This window comes from Squalius cephalus (genome assembly GCF_949319135.1).
Source record: "Squalius cephalus genome assembly, chromosome: 14".
Taxonomy (NCBI): Eukaryota; Metazoa; Chordata; class Actinopteri; order Cypriniformes; family Leuciscidae; genus Squalius; species Squalius cephalus.
This window is the reverse complement of record NC_137135.1, coordinates 36,151,732-36,175,885: the sequence shown is the minus strand read 5'-3', so window position 1 is coordinate 36,175,885 and position 24,154 is coordinate 36,151,732. Positions and strand designations below refer to the sequence as shown.

General features: G+C 39.3%; 1 protein-coding gene across 1 annotated transcript; it reads left to right on the top strand.

The window, feature by feature from the left end:
- The first annotated feature begins 124 nt into the window (after positions 1-124).
- LOC307170628 (uncharacterized protein) lies at positions 125-8,639 on the top strand. The gene is made up of 4 exons (XM_079891812.1): positions 125-303; positions 7,033-7,371; positions 8,030-8,161; positions 8,245-8,639. The coding sequence occupies exons 1-4, from the start codon at positions 258-260 to the stop codon at positions 8,316-8,318; spliced, it is 591 nt and encodes a 196-aa protein (XP_079747938.1). The 5' UTR covers positions 125-257; the 3' UTR covers positions 8,319-8,639.
- The last annotated feature ends 15,515 nt before the right edge of the window (positions 8,640-24,154 follow it).

Genomic DNA, 24,154 nt, shown 5'->3' with positions numbered 1-24,154 from the left:
TACTCATCATCAAAGACATTTTACTTGCGGTCGATGCTCAGTGATGAAACGTGTCCTTGTGTTTTTTGTGTCCTTGTGCAAGACCTTCAACCCCGTTTTCCAGTAAATGATGTGAACTTCCTTTTCTCTGAGAAAGTGCGCAGTAGTCTTTATATACGGTGAGCACAGACGAGTGTCAGCGGCTCTTCTAGCGATCGTGTGGCTGAAGAAACATCTTCTCTCTTCTGCTGGATTACTGGCTCTTCTGGACTCTAGAAATGATGCTCATCTTTGGACTGATGCTGATGCTGAAAACTGCTGCATGTGAGTCCACTTTCAGCTCAAACTCTCTGATGATGAAGCTCTGACATGAAAACACTGTAATATTACTTTAAGAGTTTTCCATAAACTGCAGGATCTAGTAATTGAGTCTGTTTTAAGTGTTTAAAGCCTGGTTTCACAGACAGGGCTTAGATTAAGCCAGGATTAGGCCTTAGTTCAGATAGGGCGTTTAAGTAACTTTTATAAACGTGTCTTAGAAAAACAAACACACATTACTGGTGTGCATCTCCAGACAGAACAATGGCACTGACATATTTAAGACATTTTAGTGCAAGTTGCTCTCAGTTAAAACAGCTCAAACATGCATTTGGTTTTCTGCTGCTTCCTCTCTCTCTCTCTCTCTCTCTCTCTCTCTCTCTCTCTCTCTTCACTCTCTCTCACTCTCTCTCTCTCCTCTCCCAGATAGCATGTAACCATTGAAACAATGTTGAGTCAGTGTTGATGCGTCAACACTGATTACATTGAAATGATGTTAGAAAGTGATGTTGCTTTAGCATCACTCTTGCACCCTCAGTTAATATTGAAATAATGTTCAGATTTCAACCACAAATCAACGCTGTTAATATTGCTTCAACATTACAAAGTGATGTTGTTTCAACGTCACTTTTGCACCCTCAGTTAATGTTGAAACTGTTGAACAAAAAATCAATAGTAATGCTACTGAATCAACATTACACTATGATTGATTCTACACTCAAAAAAATGCTGGGTTGTTTCTGTAAACACATTGTTGGGTTGATTGTGCTGGGTCAAAATATTGGGTTGTTTGGGGTACTGTAAACACATTATTGGGTTGCTCATGCTGGGTCAAATGAGTTGTAAGGGGGTTATTCACAAATAAACAGTTGGTTGGGTTATTTTGACCCAGCAACTGGTTTATTCTTTGCGGAACTTTCTGGATCTTCACTTCAGACTCGAGGAGCACGCCACACGGGAGCAGGCAGTGTTTTATGGTAAGTTAATAATGTTTACCTATATTTTTAAAAAGTTGTGGTAACTGCAAGCTAATTTCACTGTTCAACATACAGTCTTTGATATGGAAGTAAGAGGGGTAACGTATTTATTCTGTGAAACCTAAATAGCCACAGCTAAGTTAGCCGGTTAGATTTTTTGACAAAATTCTGCATCGTTAAATCCTTAATTGTAAACCAGCTAGGCCTATATCAGCAGCCTTTTTAAAATATGCAGTTTAAATGGTAAATTCATCACGTAATTATCGTATTCATTGTGGACGTTGTGTATTTAAAAGTGAGGAAAGCGTTTTGAATGAAATCCATATAAGCGCGGTATATTTTTAGTCCCTCACAGGGCTCGCACGTAAAATTGCGGGAAATTAGTCTCAAGGTTATTGTAGCTACTAGCTAGTGAGTTGTGTGTGGAAAGTCTGCTGGTAGCTATATTGTAGAAATACTCGTCAGAAGAAGCGACTGGGGTAAGTTCCAGCATAGTCTCCTCCTGCGTGTGTCTTCTGTAATGTCTGTCGGGATCGTTCAGAAAAAAATGAACTGAGGAATAACATCACGATACGCGCCGTCACATTGTGATCTGGTTAGTATAGTGTAAGGAATTTCCGCCTGGATTGTCAATGGACAGGCTCCAGTTTTGAGAAGAAAATTATTAAGAATCATCGTCAATATTTAAAACTTTAAACATGTAGACTTACAGTAGGCCTACATGATACCCTACCATGCATGTCATCTTTCATTTTATTGTGTAACATTATCTAAGCGGCGATCATCAGCGCTGCCAGTCAGGAGATTAACGAGCAGCTTTGTTGGTTTGTGAGTTTTAATGTTACAGAAAGACACTATCAACATTACAGTAATATTTTTACTTTTATTGCCTAAATGTTGACAATATTAGTCCAAAGTACTCTTTTATTACTATAATTCAGTTAGCAAATAATGAATTTTAATAGACATTTTGTTTGTTTGCCACATTTAGTCATATTTGGTAATGTTTGCAATAACATTTTTTTTATGCTTCCACAAAAAAAAGCTTAACTTGCATGTTAGTTATATTGCAACACTCTAAGTGATTGTGTGTAATCAACAGGTGGGGACCAACATGGTTGAATATTCACAAAATGAGATGACTGGAGCATTGCTGCATATTCTGTGCCTCAAGAATGAGACGAGGAGGACATGTCAGACCTTTCCCATTGTTCCAGGCCACACCATCGAGACCGAGTCTTTGCTGGAGGCTAGCTGTTCATCTTTGTTTCAAAGCTTTTTTGTTTTTGATGTTAAATACACAAAGCAGTGTTTCCCCACCTGGGAGTTTCTCCAGCATGTCTTGTATCAAATTAATGGAAAAGAGTCTTCCTCTGTAAAATTTGAGGATTACAGTTGTTTCAGGCCCACGTGATATTTAGTCGCATTTTAAATGTTTGTTGCAGTTCTTAATAAATCAACACACCTTAATAAATGAAATCGTAATCGTATAAGTTCAAATGAGTTGCTTAATGACTTTTAAAGGTGCATTGTGTAATATTTACAAGGATCTGTTGACAGAAATGCAATATCATATACATAACTATGTTTTTAGTGGTGTATAAAGACCTTACTTAATGAACGTTATGTTTTTTATTACCTTAGAAGTATACATTGTATAATTGTAATAATTGTATACAAAAAATTATTAAAGATATTTTTTTTAAAACAATTAAACGAGATTTAAATCAAATTTACAGTGGCCTCTCTGGTTTGTTGTATTACAGAGACAATAATTATTTTATATTCGTAATATAACAAATATTTGTTACTAATTTTATTAAGGCAATGAGACATGAAATAACCCAGCATAAGTAGGACTTAACCCAGCAAGAGGGTTAATTCCACCCACTGTTCTGGTCAAATGAATGACCCAGAAATATGGGTTAAATGGTAAAACCCAGCACTTGGGTCAAACCAACCCAGCGCGTGTTCTGTCCAATAGTGACCCAGCCGTGTGGTTAAGGTTGGGTTATTTTTTAACCCAGCAATTTTTAGAGTGTACATCACCGATGTTGAATCAATACTGAAATTAACAAAAATAATCAATGGTAATATTGAACCAACGTTACACTATAATGTTGAATCTACATCACTGCTGTTGAATTAACACTGAAATTAACAGAAATAATCAATGGTAATATTGTTGAATCAACGTTACACTATGATGTTGAATCTACATCACTGCTGTTTAACACTGAAATTAACAAAAATAATCTTTGGTAATATGGTTTGATCAATGTTACAATGTGATGTTGATTCTAAATACATTTTGTTGAAACACTGAAAATACAACTGAAAAGCAATGTCAAACAATGTTGCCATCTGATGTACCAAGTTAATGTTGAAACAACATTAATATTTCAACCACACTTCAAAGATGCGTCAACAAAGTCCTGACCATTTAAAAAAATGGCTAAAACCTTTTAAAATATAAATGACACCTTTCCATCAGTTGAGTCAATTTATTTTATTCAATCAATCAATGACAAAAATATATTAAAAGATCATTCTTTAAAAAAGAAAGGGGGAGAAAAAGGACAAAAGCATTTCAACCTTTAAAAATAAAATTGGCTTCAGAAGTCTGATATCATTTACAGGTGGTCCAACGGTTCAGGTTTTACATCAGACTACTGCCTCTTTTCCTTTGGGTTCTCTGAAATCTGAAAAAGAAAGCATGATGTTAAGAACAAATCAATTCAGTTTCCACATTCAAGAATGTTAATATACTAAACACAATATGATTCACTTTAAAAAAAAGTTGCTGAACACAAAATATTCTAACTACGATTAAAGTATTGTTAAATTCTGTTTATTTAACCTATTTTTCTAAAATCTATCAATGCTTCAATATCAAAATAAAGCATATGGCAGGGGTGTCTGATTTTATCTCCAGCCCTAATTAAACACACCTGAAGCAGCTAATCAAGCTAATCAAGGTCATTAGGATCAATGGAAACTTCCAGGCAGGTGTTGAAGCTAAACTCTTTATGAGGAACAAACACCTCTGAGCTATAGCCATTAACTATATCTCAGTTCATTTTCTGTGAAACGACATAGCATTCAAGTAACAAGTTTATCTTGTAGAATAAAAGAGCTTAGGTTTTTTCAATGAAAGTTTCTTTAAAGGGATGGTTCAGCCTGAAATGAAAATTCTGTCATCATTTACTCACCCTCAAGTTGTTCCAAACCTGTACGAGTTTCTTTCTTATGTTGAACACAAAAGAAGATATTTTAAAGAATGTTGGTAACCAGAAAGTTGACAGTAGCCATTGATTTCCATAGTAGAAAATAAATACCATGGAAGTCAATGGCTACCATCAACTGTCTGGATGCCAATATTCTTCACTCTCTTCTTTTGTGTGCAGGAGAAGAAAGAAATTCATACAGGTTTGGAACAACTTGAGGGTGAGTAAATGATGACAGAATTTTCATTTCGGGCTGAACTATCCCTTTGAAGCTGCAGATTCACCTTATGTAGACCTTAATCTCTTTAAATATCATAAAATAGCCATGTCAGTCACTTTCTTAATAAACACAAGATGTTTTTTGTTGTTGTGTTTCAGTGGAAACAAGCTAAACTGAATGGAAATCAGTTACATTTCTCAAATTTAATATAGATTCAGGAATATGAATGATTACCTGATTAAGCAGTGATAAGGCACAGGATATCATTAAGTCCCAGGTCAGGTGATTATGCTGTCGACAGCATATTATTATTGTCCATCTTCGTCGGCCTTCATTCCTACTAAAGGAGCAATGTGCTCTGCATGCAAGCACTGATGGATACATGGGCTATGTTTGCAGTGTAACTTTCTTGCTCATGTTCATGTCTCCTGCACTTCAAGAAATGTGTTAAATGATGTTAGAACTTTATTCAGAAAATTTGTAATAAACTTTACTAAAGCAATGTGCATTTTTTAAGAATGTAGATGCACCATTGCTTGAAACTGTGCTAGAGAAGTCATGTAAGTATGTCAGGTGCTTCAACAAACAAGACTTCTGTGTAGGATGCACCTGTGTTTTCTCTCTAATGAGGAAGCATTAGACCAGGGTTCACCAATCTCGGTCCTGGAGGGCCGCTGTCCTGCAGAGTTTAGCTCCAACCCCAATTAAACACACCTGAACCAGCTAATCAATGTCTCACTAGGCCAGGGATGGGCAACTTCGGTCCTGGAGGGCCACTGTCCTACAGAGTTTAGATCCAACCCTGAAAAAAATCACCTGCCTGTAATTTTCTAGTAATCCTGAGGACCTTGATTAGCTTGTTCAGGTGTGTTTGATTAGGGTTGAAGCTAAACTCTGTAGGACAGTGGCCCTCCAGGACCGAAGTTGCCCATCCCTGCACTAGGCATACTAGAAACTTTCAAACAGGTGTGTTGGAGCTGGTTGGAGCTAAACTCTGCAGGGACAGCGGCCCTCCAGGACTGAGATTGGTGAACCCTGCATTAGACTATTGAGAAGTGCGCATGCAAAACCAAAATGGGCGTTTACCAATCAGTGGCCAATTTCAAACTACAATAAATGTTTTTCAACCATTTTTCAACAGACTTGCTAAACCACCCCACCCCTAAACCAAGCCCCCACTGTATTAGAGCAAATCAGGTAAAGCGGTTGAAAATGCCCATTGTGGTTTGAAAACGCCCCACTGATAGAGAAACACCCACTAGTGTTCTGCACAGATACATGCCTGAACGATCTTGTGCTCATCAACTACAAATCACTGTTAGTTCAATGTCACTGTCTCCACCCATGTGTGCTGTAGGCTTTCATCAAAATTTCAATGCTGATCCAACACACTTTAAACACTGAAATGTCAATCTCAACCAAAACTATGGTTTGGATCAACTCAACATTGTATCAATGTCCCCATGCTACCTGTGCAATTTATTTCAAGACTTTACTTACTTTGAAAAGTAATGTATGTTAGTAGATTTAGTAACAATAAATAAAATGCAAGTAAAAAGCATGCTAAAAACAGAAATACATTATATGCACCATTGTTTGAAACTCAGAGAGTTCATGCATGTCAAACACACAAGACTTCCGTATAGGACAGCTTGTGTGTTTTCTCTCTAATAAGGAAGCATCAAAGCATCTACTGAGAAGCCCACATGCAAAACCAAAATGGGCGTACACCAATTAGTGTCAATTGTCAAACTACAATTGGTGTTTTTAAACCATTTTTCAAAAGACTTGCTAAAATCATGAGGGCCCACCCCTAAACCAAACCCCCAGTGTATTAGAGCAAATGCGGTAACACCATTGAAAGTGCCCATCATGAACTGAAACGCCCCACTGATTGGGAAACACCCAGTAGTGTTTTGCACAGATACATGCCTGCAAGATCTTGTGCTCATAAACTAAGACTCACTGTTAGTTCAATGTCACTGTCTTCACCCATGTGTGCTGTTCCCTTTCATCAACATTTCAATGCTGATCCAACACACTTTAAACATTGAAATTTTGATGTCAACCAAAATGATGGTTTGGATCAAAACTCAACATTGAATCAATGTTACCATGCTGTCTGGGCTGTTATTCTCTCAGTCGCCAATGTTCTTAGAGTATCTTAGTTTTAGTTTTTAGAAAATATACACACTTAAAACCTCATGAAAAACGGATCAAAAATGTATCTCAAGGATCCTATAAAATTCTAAAAATGTTTGTGTAATATTTTAATTTATGATAATGTGTGTGTGTGTGTTTTGTTCTTCAGGTGTGGAGCGGTTCTGCTGGTTTAATCAGTCTGATCCCTGTTACGCTGCTCTCGGAGTCAAACTCAGTGTGATGATGATGGTGGACACTAGTAAATATGACCTGAAGATACACAAGAGTATAAGCAACACACTAGAGGATACAGTTTGTAAAATAAAGAAAGACAGGATAAGAAAGGATTATTGTAATCTCTTTAAAAACAGACTTGATGAAGTGTCAGTCAATAATGGGATTCTGATAATAAACACTGTGATCAGAGCAGATTCAGGGACTTACAGATTAGAAGTCTATAACCCAGACGCCTCAATAACATCTGAATATCTTCAAGTGATTATTGAAGGTACAGTAACTCTCTCATCAGACTCATTACAATCTCATGTTCTCAAAGATCTTGATTCTCTTTTTATTCCTGTAACACACAGTAAACACACTACATACTCCAGTAATAGAGCAGTGTGGAAGTACGGCATTCTGCTGTAATCCACAAATCAGTGTTATTTATTTTTTATTTTTATTTTTTTTATATAGTTTACAGTTTTACTATTTTGTATTAGCTTATAATAATAATTAATCATTTTAGTGCTTCAGCTTAAACTTATTTCAGTTTAGTGCCAATGCAACATTTAAAATTTTATTTTAAGTTTTTCAACTAATATTTATATTTTATTTTATTTTATTTTCATTTCAATTAACTCCTTTATGCCGGAACTAGAGGCTATGGAAGCCAGTGATTATCGTGCATAAAGTTATACATTTTGATATTTTTCTTATAAAAACGCATGGCTTTGCTTCAGAAGGCCTTTTGAGCCGTATGGATCACTGTTATGATGGATGGAGGGTTTTTTGGGCTTCAAAATCTCAGTTACCATTCACTCCCATTATAGAGCTGGGAAGAGCCAGGAATTATGTTTATATAACTCTGATTTTGGGTGAACTAACTCCTTAACAGGCTGACTGATATGTTCACTGATTGATTGATGTGTCTGTGTTGTGTTCAGGATCTGTGTTGTGTCCAGACTGTGTGTTGCGTTCAGAGATTTCATCAGTGCATGTGCTGGTCTGGTGTTTTCAGATGATGGTTCTGTTGGGTCTGTTAGGAGGGTTTCACATCTACATGAGACTTGCGTCAGGTCAGACACATTTATCATCATCACTATGGATTTGACATGCAAATATTAAGAGTGTGAATATGATGAGAATCTGATGTTTTTAGGAAAGAAACAGGAATATCAAAACGTGCGAATGAGAAGATTTAGAGAAGGACATGAAGAAACAGCAGAAGATTGAAGATCTCAGCAGCAGATCTCGTCACATCTATGAGAAATCATTTTACACATCTGGAGTCATGTGGTCTTTTACTGTAGTCTGTTGGCTTTGGCTGAGTCAATATACAGCGTCTGTTTAGATGTTTTAGCTGTTCCTAAAGATTACTTTAATAACATGTTTAGCCACATGCATTTTTCTTCACAAGATCTTTGTCATATGAAATTGCTAAACACATCATTCTTTAAGAATTGTAAATGGAATCTGTGTTGATGTTGTTAAGATTAACTTGGTATTGAGTTAAATGAAAATAAAATTATTTGAAATTAAACTGTTTTTGCAATCAAAAGACGCAAGTTCAGTTGATTTAAAAAAAAAAATATATATATTATTTAATATAGGCATAGTCAATTTTAATTTGATTTCAGAAAGCACAAATTAATCTATGGAGCCCCGTACATGACATCCAGGGAAAAAATAGACTTTTTCGCTCCCTTGATTTGCTATATCGTAGGTAACATTATACTTTTTTTTCTTGCATGTCATGTGCAGGGGTCCGTATGAATCAAATTTGAACAAGTGTTCATTTTAAAAACAATAAATCTAAACAGATATCAAATTATAAAATTAACTTTAGTAAATGTGTCGAGCTTTAACTCTTGTTTCCTCCTGCAACTGTCGCTAGTAACCAGGAAAGTTTCTTATCTTTGACACTTGCTATAGTACGGTGGCCGAGAGATCTCAACGCGCTGCAACCAAAGAAAACACATGCAAAAAAAAAACACCCTTTAAAATGAATAAAACATCTTCATCAGTTTCACAACACATGTGTGCTCCAAATACTCACAACACAACCAAATACAGAAACGTCTGCTTGATCGGATCACGGTGATCACATGTTAATGCCAAGTGTAAACACAGCCTATATGCCTTAAAGTGGAGAATATTTACTTTATGGTGCAGAGAACGTCAGTTGAACCCATTAACTACCCAATGGCTTCAGTGCTGGAGTTCCTTCAAGACTGTTTCTCTGCCGGTCTTTCCCCGTCCACACTACAGGTCTATGTGGCGGCCATAGCTGCCTTCCACACATCGTTAGGCGAGGGACCATTGGTGAGACACCAGTAAGTTCATTACTCTAAAGGTGGCTTTTTTGCTGGCTATTACTGTTTTGAGTTCGCTCCTGAGAGAGATAAAGCCTTTCTCCACCCTAGACTCATGTGTCACGGTCTGTTGTTCTCCAGGCCTTCCATCCTCCACCACATGTGTCAGCGGATCTACTGAAGATCAAGCGTAGCGTCAGTTCTGGCAGGTCACGTTAGTCAAGCTCTCATCAGTGACTCTCAGCTGATCCACGTCTACCTATAGGAATACGACGTGTATCACTGTGTTCATATATAAGCTCCTTCAGTATTATCAGCAGCTGTCGCTTTTCTCAGGAGCGAATTACCCTCCTCCCTCCCCAGCTCCACTCGTCAGTCAGGATTTGGCATTATGATTCCCCCTGAATCAGACTAATGGCTCGTTTCCACTGACCAGTACGGTGCGGTACGATATATGGGTGTTTCTGCAACTACGGGCACTTTTGACTATCCCAATTTTTAAAAAATCAACCTCTATGAATTTCAATTTTAACCATCACAGTCTATAATACATATAAAAATGTACACAAAATAGAATGTAGTCGTTAAGATTTTAATCTGGAACATGTTTATTTTTTATGTTTTTCGGGTCATCTTCTTAAAAAGTGTCCTTACCGCAATGTTACAATAACGTTCATTTTATACATTTTTCTTTAGTAATTTCTATAAAAAAATGAATATATGTAAATAGCTTTTTCAAATTTGATGCAGTTTTGTAAATACTGATATAAAAAAAATTATACACAAAATAGGGAATTTCATGTTTTTTTCTATGCCATGTAAAAAATTTACAGTAACCTTAGATGTCAATTGTTTCCATACACACAAAAGATAACATAATTAACTTTTTATGACAGATGTTGCAATTTCAATGTGTTAATCATCTCAACTTAAGTGTAAAAATATTTTTTTGCAAATGAAAATGTGAAAAAAATGAAAATAGAGCAGTGCTGCGGTAATGACATCTTGTGGCGGTAAGGACAAAATAATTTTTTTTATGTAAAAAATGGCATGTTTATATATATACTAATATATATATATTAATATATACTTCAGTACTAATAATATACTGAATATTTGTCATTTAATATACAGTAAACCTTGAATTTGTCTCTACCGCAACACAAGGTCTTTACCGCAACACCTAAATTTGCTGCGGTAAAGACATGTTGCGGAAATGACATTTTTGCTAATATTTTAGCTAATTGGCAGCTAGCAAGGCCTACCACATTAGTTTTGACTAAGCATCTTAATATACATGAATTCAACAATAATATACATTTATTTTTAAAATGTAGTTCAAAAATACACAATTATTAAGCTGAATGGTAAGGACGCACAATAAATACTAGAGCAGAAAAGATGATGTTTACCTTATTTTTTTGGTATCTTGTGAGTGAGGTAGTGTGGTGGCCCAGTCTGTCAGCAATGTGCTCAAGTGATAATTTCTGTTTCCATAGAAACTAGACTTGTTTATGTTCGATACAATTTCATAATAAAAGCTTTTTTTCATTGTTGCGGTAAGGACTCAAAAGTGTGGGACAGGTACATTTAGTTAAAAAAATCATAAAAATGATCAGTAAATAATACAAAGAATTTTAAGATGCTGTAAATGAATCTGTATATTAAACAATTCCATTTGAAATAATGTCATATTGTAAAAGAATTAGCTAATTTTAAGTATCTCAACATTGAAACCACGGGTGTGGGACATGAGCAAAAATGGTGTTTGGACCTATAAATGCTTCATAATTTTACATTAAATCATATTATTTATTAATTATTTTTTATGTCAAGGTGTGTATTGTCACTACGTTTATATTTATGAAACATCAAATGACAAAGAAACAGCCAGAAACACCCATATACGCAATTATTTCCATTTCCACTGTCAAAAGTTGTGAATGGTACCAAAATGCCGAACCGTACCGTACCATTTTTTCGGTACCCTTCCGTTGGGGTACCAGCACATTGGTACGGTACTAAAGGGTGGAGCTAGACTCACTGCAGGACGTTGATTGGTTGACAGAGTATTGTCACTTGCGCGTGCTACAAGGGGAATGACAACATAAGAAGCGCCATTTTTTAATATACAGTTGAAATATAAACTGTTATTGTGTCACGAAATGTAGTTTTAAGTGTTTTTCAGGCGAGAATGTAGTTGTTTAAAGCTCTGTGGTTTATTTATAAAGATTTATGAAAATTTGATCCAGGTTGTGAGATGCAGGCGATCACCGGGCGCTCGGCGCTCATGTACCCCGCCTGGAACAGCCTTTCCTCGGCTAGTCCTTCTGACGTTTGCCGCTGACTCTGGCGTCTCTGTAGTGGTTAAACATGAGATATAATTCGTCTTGTGTATATCTAACGGGCGATCTTTGCTCTTGTGAATCTATAATTTGTTCCCTGGCCAATCGTTTTGGCTAGTTACCGTGTCTACACACCTGGTGGCGCTAGAGGCTCACCAAACCACCACCAGTCGACTAGCTATACATCAATTACTATATAAACCAAGTTTCGTACAGATAAAACACACCGTTGCAGATATATGGACAGCTAAGCTTCGGCCAATCAGATGCCATATATGCTAATGAGGGTGGATACTAATGAGGGTGAAAGTCGTTTTTACCTCTCTACCTATATGCCATTTTAACCATAAACTAACCCTAAACCCAAACTACCATTAGGTCCAGAACTACTTTCAATATTTAACACAAAACAATAAAAAATATGAACAAACAGTCGATCAAACTCATCTATCCATCTATCCATCCATCCATCCATCCATCACTCCATCCATCCATGTAACACACACCTAAAAAACATTGACTTTTTCAAACAAAAACATATTTTTTTTAACAAAAAGTTGTTTAAACTCATGTATCTATCTATTCATCTATTCATCTATCTATCCATCCATCCATCCATCCATCACTCCATCCATCCATGTAACACTAAGTGAAATTTCATAACTCTATATTTAGGCTATTTAACTTTACCGTTGTAAGGTTAGACTAGAGCACTGACTTTGTTTGTTTGACTGAATTGTTTGCTTTATTTCTTATTGTATAGCTTCTTGTACTTTTTACTTATACTTTTATAATGGCTATTATTGATAAAACTGAAATTTAACAAAAAGAGACAGGGTTGAGTTTTGTCATTTTTAACAGTGAAGATGATCAGAGTACAAATGCACATATTGCCTGAACCATATTTATAAGTTTAATATTTTTAAAATGTAAACGAAAAGAGGCAGGGTTGTGTTTTATATTTCGTTTCATTATAAATAGGCTAACGTTACATGCAGTGAATATAATCAATATGCGTTGCCTGAACCACATTTGTGTGGCTAGAATGTTTAAGATTTATTTAAGTGAAAACGAAAAGAGGCAGAGTGGTGTTTTATAACATATAGACCCATTTTCAGTTGGTAAACATGGAAACTTTTTTTGTGGGCGGAGCTTAGCTGGAGGCAGAACGATCCCTCTGGCCGCTTCACTAACGTTAGTTTACAAGTTTTGTTAGCTTGTTTTTTTAATAATGACTGGAGAAAATCCGATTTTATCTTAATGTGCAAGGTCACTCACTGTCCAGGACCGCGATTGTTATTTGCAAAAGTTCATTTTAACGGACATCCCAGATTGGCTGACCCGGCATACACGCTCATTCAATGGATGGACGATCTGACAGGATTAACTTCAACGCTATCTCCGTTTTAAGGCCTGACTTGTACACCGGCCTGATTCTACACACTTCTACACTACACACTTCTACACTGACCTGATTCTACACACTTCTACACCAACCAAGACTTGTGTGGTAGCCTACGATCCGCAGTTCTGCCTAGCCAGCGCCACGGCCAGACAGAAGACAACAATGTAAAGAGTGACATTACGGTGCAATTTTAATGATGTGAATGTTTTCTAGAAATAAAAATTCCAGATACAGCATATTCATTTTTTAACTATGTATTTGATTACCCTTTCTTACCAGGTTCTTCAAAAAGTCCAGTCACAATCAATCAAAACAATGTATAAAATCATAGATGATTCACAAATAATCACAATCATTTAGAAAACATTATGCGATAAAATTTCAAATTGGAGCCTGTTCTCCGTCGATTCTTGCACCCAACAACACAACAAGATGACATTTAATAACAATAATAATAATTTAAGCTCCTTATTATGTAGCTGAATCTGTGCTGGTTTGTATTGGCCGCCTCCAGTTTTCCCTTTGTTTTGCCACCAGCTAAGGCTGTGACGTTGACGTAACTGTGACGTCGGCTCGAAATTGGTCTATTTCGTTTTATTGTTGCCTAAAATGTACATACAGAGATAACCGGAGTCGCAGAGCGAGCTGAGTGACCCAGAATTACTCACGTCCTCATGAGTCCTTCTCCTGAGTCAGACTTGGTAAGTCCGAACTTTGCGTACTTGGTATTGAGAAACGGCTAATGTCGGTGCGTGGCTTCTTGTGACAAACATGCCGAGAAGCAAGAACAAGATCTGCTGTATGTCATCTATTGTTGTTTATGTCGCTTTCTTCTTCACGCGAAAATGACGTCGATCGCTTCTTTCCGGCATAGGCTACACCACGCCTATCACGTAAGGGTACTGTTGGCAGTGGAAACGCAAGCCGATTCGTGGTTTACCGACCCGAACCGTACCGTACTGTTCTGTACCGTACTGTACCGCTCAGTGGAAACAAGCCATAAAATTCTCTAATTATGTTGTATATTAAAATTAATGAATGATATCTGCAATACATTCATGTTGGTTCTGTTCTGTTTACCCTAAGAGGGGTTATTGCTGCTCTCCTGCTCTTGTTCATGCTAGGCCTCATGGATGCACAGGGAGTTCTTGCCCAGAACAGAACCATACCGCTAATCCAAACTGTATGCTAACCGTCAATCGTATTTGACGATAGTGGTCCTGACAGAACTACACTTGTGTGCCTCTGTGGATAGGTCCTCCTCATGGAGGAAGTCTGACCAGCTGTTAGTGAGCTTTGGGTCTCCCAAGAGAAGCGTCAAAGCAGACCATCAGCAAATGGCTTGTCGAGGCGATCTCTGCCGCGTATGAGGTGCACGTTACGCCTTCGCCTCTGCTGGTCACGGCACACCCTACGAGGAGCGTTGCATCCTAGAAAGCTCTATTGTCTGGACCTTTCTTCCACACCGGCTCTCAAGTACTCTTGTCCTGAGTCGTGATCAGACCGGTTTCACACCAGGGAACATGTGAAAGGGTCAAGTTTCCAATGTTGATTCAAACTTGGGTAAAAGTTTTGTCTCCATTGAGTGAAATGCTTTAGATATCCTAGACAAACTGCAGATGATACATTTTCAATTGTTAGTGAAAATAAAAGGGAACATCATCCATTATGATTTTGTTCCAGGACACGTTGATTCAAACTTTGGTAAAAGTTGTTAGAAGACGTGCAAATCGTGACAGATGTTTTCTTTAGTAGACGGTTTGTTTATCTACTCATCATCAAAGACATTTTACTTGCGGTCGATGCTCAGTGATGCTCATTTTGAGTCCTGCAGTTATAAAAGCAACAAACGTGTGGTGAAAACAGCTTATTATATAATGTCTTCATGAAAATGTAAAATTGCAGAAGCATTGGTCACAGAAAGCCCACAGCAGGACAGAAAAGACCTGTATGTGTTAGTTATTTTTGTACCTTGTGCTTGTACTTCTCCTTTTCTCGGAGAAAGTGCGCAGTAGTCTTTATATACGTTGAGCACAGACGAGTGTCAGCGGCTCTTCTAGCGATCGTGTGACTGAAGAAACATCTTCTCTCTTCTGCTGGATTACTGGCTCTTCTGGACTCTAGAAATGATGCTCATGTTTGGACTGATGCTGATGCTGAAAACTGCTGCATGTGAGTCGACTTTCAGCTCAAACTCTCTGATGATGAAGCTCTGACATGAAAACACTGTAATATTACTTTAAGAGGTTTTCCATAAACTGTAGGATAGTAATTGAGTCTGTTTAAAATGTTTAAAGCCTGGTTTCACAGACAGGGTTTAGATTAAGCCAGGATTAGGCCTTAGTTCAGATAGAGCCTTTAAGTAACTTTTATAAACGTGCCTTAGGGCCTTTCACACCTACCTTGTTTGGTCCGAGTTTTCGGACTTTTCAGTTTGATCCGAATCAAAATTACAGGTGTAAAACCTCCTCCGGACCACGGTCCAGACCAAACAGACGAAATTTGGTCCGACGAAAAGAGGTAGTTAAGCGGATCAAACTGAACAAAGGTTTGGTTCATTTCTAGTGTGAACGCATTTTCACACAGGAAGTTCCGGTGGTTCCCGCGTAGCCTAAACAACTGAAGAATATTTATATGCAGATCTGTCAGTCCTGCCCCCAGTGTTTCTTCCAGCTGATTCACACACGCACACACACACACACATATATATATTTGTCCTGCGTCCTGCCAGCGACGATAAAATGTTCGCACAACGAGGACGTTCATTTGTGAACTAGCCTCGAGTATAGTCGGTGCTGCAGGTCGTAATGCCATAATAACAACAGTATAGTGGCAACGATATGCGTCTGTTCATTCATTCTTGTCAAAGTTTCCCGCCGAATTGACAACACGCTGACGTCAGACGCACGTCCGTATACAAACCAATCAATGTCGAGATGCAGCCCATATATATGATGACGACAGGACGCGATAGCTTACGTAATGTAAAGTTCTTTAGTGCGCTCACATAATTGCAACGTAAAACCAAACCAAAACTAACCGAATGTATAAAATGTATAAAATGTATCAAAACATGAACTTTGGATCTGTAATGATTCATGTCTGTGTTCCTCTGTCTTGTCCCGTGCTTAGCAGTTCCCCATTATGTTGATTAGTCTCCCCAGGTGTTTCTTATTTACCACGCCCCCTTGTTATCTTGTTTAGCTTGTTTGCATTTGTATTTTAACCTCTGTGCTTCTGTTGTTGTTTGTCGGTCGTTGTAGCTGTTTCTTGTTCCTGTCCTTAGTTCTGTTGTTCTGTTATTTGCCGTGGATTACCTGTTTGTTTATATAAATGACTGCTCTGCTGCATGTGGATTCTCTCTCTGCTTCGTCCTTGCCTCATCATAACAGGTTCGGACCTTGGTGGACTTTCAGGTGTGAAAATATACACAATTAAAACCTCATGGAAAACTGATCAAAAATTGATCTCTAGGATCCTATAAAATTCTACGAATGTTTGTGCTATATTTTAATTTATGATAATGTGCGTGTGTGTGTGTGTGTTTTGTTCTTCAGGTGTGGAGCGGTTCTGTTGGTTTAATCAGGAACGTCCCTGTTACGCTGCTCTCGGAGACAAACTCAGTGTGTTGGTGGTGGTGGTGAACAGTAGAGGATATGACCTGAAGATACACAAGATAAACTACAACACTCGAGAGGATCCAGTTTGTAAAATAAAGGATGACGGGATAAGAAAGGATGAATGTGATCTCTTTAATAACAGACATGATGAAGTGTCAGTCAATGATGGGATTCTGATAATAAACACTGTGATCAGAGCAGATTCAGGGACGTACAGATTAGACCTCAATCACTCAGATGGCTCAGTAACATCTGCATTTCTACACGTGATTATTGAAGGTACAGTAACTCTCTCATCAGACTCATTACAATCTCATGTTCTCAAAGATCTCGATTCTCTGTGAAGGTTTTTATTCCTGTAACACACAGTAAACACACTACATACTCCAGTAATAGTGAGAGTAGTGTGGAAGTATGGCATTCTGCTGTAATCTACAAATCAGTGTTATTTAGTTTTTTTAATAGTTTACAGTTTTACTATTTTGTATTAGCTTATAATAATTAATAATTGTAGTGCTTCAGGTTAAACTTATTTCAGTTTAGTGCCAATGCAACATTTCAAAGTTTTTCAACTAATATTTATATTTTAGTTTAGTTTAGTTTCATTTCAATTAACCCCTTACAAACGTGCAGTGAATGTTGAACAACAATAATCTAGGGCCGCCGGCGATCTCTGACCTGTGACAAGTGACCTCTGACCCGGCGCATGATAAGTGACCTCTGACCCGACGAGTGACCTCTGACCTGACGAGTGACGATGTAGGAGTAACGTAAGCTCAGGTGAGAGTAGATGGTCTCGCGGTTCAAACAACAAACTCAAGCTCCTCCCACATTTCTCTTTAAAAATTCTTGTTTTAGACTTCATCAGGGTCAGAGGTCACTCTTCCGCGGAACTAGAGGCTATGAAAGCCAGTGATTATCGTGCATAAAGTCATAAATATGGATATTTTTCTTATAAAACGCATGGCTTTTAAAATTACTTTTATGATGGATGGAGACACTTTTTTGGGCTTCAAAATCTCAGGTACCATTCACTCCCATTATAAAGCTGGAAAAAGCCAGGAATTATGTTTATATAACTCTGATTTTGGGTGAACTAACTCCTTAACAGGCTGACTGATAAGTTCACTGATTGATTGATTGATTGATTGGTTGATTAATTGATTGACATATTGATGTGTCTGTGTTGTGTTCAGGATCTGTGTTGCGTTCAGAGATTTCATCATCTGTAGTGCATGTGCTGGTCTGGTGTTTTCAGATGATGGTTCTGTTGGGTCTGTTAGGAGGTTTTCACATCTACATGAGACTCACGTCAGGTCAGACACATTTATCATCATCACTATGGATTTGACATGCAAATATTAAGAGTGTGAAGATGATGAGAATCTGATGTTTTTAGGAAAGAAAGAGGAAGATCAAAACGTGCGAAAGATACGATTTAGAGAAGGACATGAAGAAACAGCAGAAGATTGAAGATCTCAGCAGCAGATCTCGTCACATCTATGAGAAATCATTTTACACATCTGGAGTCATGTGGTCTTTTACTGTAGTCTGTTGGCTTTGGCTGAGTCAATATACAGCGTCTGTTTAGATGTTTTAGCTGTTCCTAAAGATTACTTTAATAACATGTTTAGCCACATGCATTTTTCTTCACAAGATCTTTGTCATTATAGAATAAACACATAGTTCTTTAAGGATTGTAAATAATCTGTGTTGAATTTATGATAAACTTTGGTATTGAGTTAAATGAAAATAAAATAATTTGAAAATTAAACTATTTCCAGTCAAACGCCACATGTTTTTATTTATTAAAAGGGACAAATCATGAAAATCTGACCGGGTCCCCGATGCAAGCATGTCAAAAAAATAATCCGATGAGACTTCACTCCCCTTCTGACGTATGAAGAGGATCTTATTATAATTAGGGGTGTAACGGTACACAAAAATCACGGTTCGGTACGTACCTCGGTTTTAAAGTCACGGTTCGGTTTATTTTCGGTACAGTAAGGGAAAGAAATGCAAACATTAAACTGCAGGTTGTTTATTACTATAAACTTTTTTTAACAATTTGTTTACACTTTTTTTAAACACTTTTTAATAAAATATAATAAAATAGATATAAAATAAAAAAAATAATAAGAAATAAAATACTGCTGCAAAGTTCTCCACTAAATAAAATACTCTCAGTCTCAAACCAAAATCACATAATAAGATATAATGAAAAATATAAATAAAATAACTATGATTACAGTGCAGCATTACCAATCCCAGCTTGTAGGCCTGCTCATATTTAAAAATTAAGGCTGGGAATCGATAAAAAAAAGAACTAATTAATTGCACAATTTGCTGTAATTAATTGCAATTCCTCCAAGCTTGTAATCATCAAGCTTGGATGCTTGGATGCAAGCTTGGACCAAGCTTGTAATCATCAAGCTTGAGAAGCCCAGACTCACACCTCACACCCGCTCTGATGTGCACTTCACACATCCACCATCACCTCCTGCAACCCCTCTCCTCCCCCCTTCTGCCATCCAACCTGAGCTTAAGGTCTGCGTGGAGGACGTGAGCAGAGTCTTCAAAAAACAGAAGACTAGGAAAGCTTCAGGCCCAGACGGCATCTCATCTGCTTGTCTAAAAGCCTGCGCTGACCAACTGGCCCCAGTCTTCACACAGATCTTCAACAGATCATTGGAGCAGTGTGAAGTTCCTTGCTGCTTCAAACGCTCCACTATCATTCCGGTTCCCAAAAAAACTAAAATCACTGGACTTAATGACTACAGACCTGTCGCTCTCACGTCTGTGGTCATGAAGTCGTTTGAAAGACTGGTGTTGGCCTATCTGAAGGACATCACTGGACCCCTGCTGGATCCCTTTCAGTTTGCTTACAGAGCAAACAGGTCTGTGGATGATGCAGTCAACATGGGACTGCACTATATCCTGCAACATCTTGACAGACCTGGGACTTATGCACGGATCTTATTCGTGGACTTCAGTTCGGCCTTCAATACCATCATCCCTGATCTTCTCACAGCCAAACTGACTCAGCTCTCCATGCCATCCTCAATCTGTCAGTGGATCTCCAGCTTCCTGACGGACCGGCAGCAGCTAGTGAGACTGGGGAAACTCACATCCAGGACCCTCACCATCAGCACTGGCGCCCCCCAAGGGTGCGTTCTCTCCCCTCTGCTCTTCTCCCTGTACACTAATGACTGCACTTCTAAAGACCCCTCTGTCAAGCTCCTGAAATTTGCAGACGACACCACTGTCATCGGTCTCATCCAAAATGGTGACGAGTCTGCTTACAGACTGGGGGTTGAACAGTTGGCTGTCTGGTGCAGTTATAACAACCTTGAGCTGAACACGCTCAAAACAGTGGAGATGATCGTGGACTTCAGGAGAAACACCCCAGGACTCCCCCCACTCACCATCATGAACAGCACTGTGGAAGCAGTGGAGTCATTCAGGTTCCTGGGCTCTACCATCTCTCAGGACCTGAAGTGGGCAAATCACATTGACTCCATTGTGAAAAAGGCCCAGCAGAGACTGTACTTCCTTCGCCAGCTGAAGAAGTTCAATCTGCCACAGGAGCTGCTGATCCAGTTCTACTCAGCCATCATTGAGTCTGTTTTAAGCACTTCCATCACTGTCTGGTTTGGTTCAGCTTCCAAATCGGACATCAGGAGACTACAACGGACAGTCCGGACTGCAGAGAGGATTATTGGTGCCCCCCTGCCAACCCTCCAGGACCTGTACTCTTCCAGAGTGAGGAAGAGAGCAGGTAAAATCATCACAGACTCCACTCACCCTGGACACCACCTGTTTGAACTGTTACCGTCAGGACGGCGACACAGATCACTGGCCACAAGAACATCCAGGCACAGGAACAGTTTCTTTCCACAGGCCATTTCCCTTCTGAACACTTAACATGCCCCCAAGGAATATGCCTGTAAGTGCAATACTCCCACTGTCTAGTGCAATATTCTCTAACTCAGGTGATATTTATATTTATATTATTCATACTACTCAAAATACTGTAAATATGTTCATAATCTGTAAATGTTTATTCGGACTAAACCCAACTGTGACCCTACTTTTTTACTTTTATACTATTTTTATTTATTTTTTATATATTTTTATTCTTAGAATTTGTATTACTATGTTTCTTGTTGTATTTGTATTTGTATATGTGCACTGGAAGCTTCAGTACCAAGAAAAATTCCTTGTGGGTGCAAGCACACTTGGCAATAAAGCTCTTTCTGATTCTGATTCTGATTCTGATTCTGATCAATAATTAAACTTATAATCACCTAATTAAATGAAACACGGGGAAAAAAGGAACAGAAAATAGCCCTATATTAAAATAATATTAAACATAAATATATCAATGTATTATTATTTTTCAATAATCAATCAACATAATCAATTTAAGATTTTTTTTTTCACTTTTTTAATAATTATCAAAATAAAATATAGTCCAAAGCTATTATTACCAGAGCATGTGATCAGAGCAGGTCATTTTACCATTGTTGCCAGCATAACTATACCAGCTCAGCAAACAGAAGTGTACTACTGAGAAATGTCACCTTATTTGAGCGGACTTTGCTTTTCCAGTGCGTGATCGGTACATGATTATAGTGTTTGGGCCGCTAACGACAGAGCAGAACGCGCAGCGCAAACACGGACTCGAACATTGAGCAGAGAGCGCAGCGGGCCGACACACACACACACACACGCGCGCACGCCACGGAACGGAGAGTGCGGCGGCGCACACGGAGCGGAAAAGCTTTTTTTCGCCCTGCAGTCTATTTCATTGGTTTAGGCAGAGAATGTTTAGGTTACAGTGACGATGGGTAAAACTTTAGAATCAGCTGCAGGGCGGGATTTGCGCTGAACGCGGAGACTTCCGCCACTTAATATGTTCGTGTGGAAACACGAAAATGTACCTATGTTCCGCACACAAAATATTGCATTCAGTCATTCGGTACACACGTGCACCGAACCGAAAGCCCTGTACCGAAATGGTCCGGTACGAATACACGTACCGTTACACCCCTAATTATAATATTACCGGCCCTTAATCTGCACGTTTACACACACCAGCCGACATTTGGTTTCATAAGCGACAACAGAGACCAGTTCTAACACAATGGCAGAAGATCTAGCAAAGCATGAAACTGTTCTGTGGTTGAGCACAGACGAGCACTGAACACTATTGACCAGAACATGTCACCGCTGTCTTATAAAGATCTCAGGAACTGTGTCAACGTGTGTAAATGTTAAACATGATGATGAGATGATCAATGTAACTCCACAACAACAACATAAATGTCTCCACTAACTTTCAGAAAAGTCTAAAAGTGAAACTATTCCTGAGTCTCTCCGTAAGGCTGCACTCGCTACTGGTTATTTCTGAGATTCTGGATGAGTGAGATTGGCCTGTATTGTTATTACCGGGAGTATCTGAAGCTCATGTAAAGGCTCCGCCCTCTTCTGAATAGAGCTCATTTGCATTTAAAGGGACACACACAAAAACACAAAAAGGGGCAAATTTGACAAGCTATAATAAAGGATCTGTGGGTATTTTAAGCTGAAATATATATATATATATACAGTGGTTAAAGTGGGATTTGGCAGGTGGGGGGAACCCTCAAATTTTCTGTAGGTGCAACAGGCAAAAACGACTCACTGTGGGACAGCATATTGAGTATTGTGGTATAGCAATACTTTTTGGGACAAGAGTGTCACTGTGGCACCAAGTATTACAATACTTATTTACTTGATATTTTAATGGTTTTATTTGGGTCCATCTACATCTATACTGATATGATGACCATACTATTTTAAAATTGCTGAACACCACAATAAGGAACACATACTTGTTTTTCACAATGTAAATGGCTGAAGACAACTATAGCAAAAATAAATCAGAACCACAGTTATGTAAATGTGACATTAGCCAAGGAACTCCAGCACTGAAGCCACCGGGCAGTTAACTCGGTCCAAGCCGCGCTCTCTACACCAAGTGCCATAAACGTTCCACTTCAGGCCGTACAGCTTCCTGGTGGATGGAGCTCTAGAGCTGAGTATAGTCTCGACAACTCCTGCTGACAGGCCAGCCTCTCGGTACTGTGACCCCTCAGAGGCCAGACACACAGCTTCCACAGCTCTGGGCGAGGGTGGAATATTGCGCCCTCTGCCTGCGTCAACAGGTCCCTCCTGATGGGAATCTCCCATGGGGGGCCTGCCAGGAGTGATATCATGTCCAAGAACCATACTCGGGCCGGCCAGAACAGTGCTACTAACAGTAGACTGACCCCATCGCGACGGACCCTCTCCAGAACTCCCAGGAGCAGAGCGATCGGGGGAAATGCATACAAACGCAGCCTCTGCCACGTCTGTACCATGGCTTCCAGCCCCAGCGGATGTGTGAGGGAGAACCACAGTGGACAGTGTGTTGTCTCTCGAGACGCAAACAGATCCACTTCCACTGGGCCGAACCTCTCGCATATCAACTCCACCACAGCGGGGTGAAGTCTCCATTTCCCGGGCCTCAGCCCCTGCTCCTCGATTCTGGTCCTCTGGGACATACATTGCTCTGAGAGACAACAGTTTCCCTTGGGACCACAGGAGGATCTGATGCGCCAGTCTGGATAGAGGGCGCGATCTCAGACCCCCCCCCGGTGGTTTAAATAGGACACCATTGACGTATTGTCTGTCCTCACAATAACGTGGTGACCTTCGAGGTCTGGGAGGAAACTCCTCAGAACCCGGAAGACCACCTACATCTCTAGACAGTTTATGTGCCAGGAAGAATTCTGGTCCTGCCACAGACCTCTTGTAAAGCGGCCGTCCATGGCCGCGCCCCAGCCCTTGAGGGATGCATCTGTCGAAACGGCTTTCCGACGACATGGCGCTCCCAACACTGGCCCTTGGGACAGAAACCAAGGTTTCTTCCACATTGATTGGGAATCAAAGGCATCCGCGTGTAACCCTTATCATGTGGAACGGATTTCCCCTCAGTGGCTCTCATGTGCAGCAGGCCAAAAGGTATCACGTTGGACGCAGCTGCCATGAGCCCCAACAGTCTCTGAAACTGTTTTACAGTGATGGCGCAGCCTAGCTTTATCCTGGTCACTATGGCCAGGATAGACTCGAGACGTGCAGGAGACATTCGTGCCTGCATCGTAGTCGAGTCCCACACCACCCCCAGCAATGTAGTCCTCTGGGCGGGCGTCAACACGCCAAGAACGACATCTCGATGCCGAAGTGCCAGATCTCGAGACTGGGTCAAAACGAGCCAGTCGTCGATGTAATTTAGTACACGGATGCCCTGGAACCTCAGCGGGGCCAGAGCTGCATCCATGCACTTGGTGAGGGTGCGAGGGGA

Bases quoted from the DNA above. Each gene is read 5' to 3' on its own strand.
- LOC307170628 (XM_079891812.1), top strand. From the start codon at position 258: ATGATGCTCATCTTTGGACTGATGCTGATGCTGAAAACTGCTGCAT. The intron at 304-7,032 runs GTGAGTCCACTT...TTTGTTCTTCAG, and splicing joins GATGCTGAAAACTGCTGCAT to GTGTGGAGCGGTTCTGCTGG. The intron at 7,372-8,029 runs GTACAGTAACTC...TGTTGTGTTCAG, and splicing joins TCTTCAAGTGATTATTGAAG to GATCTGTGTTGTGTCCAGAC.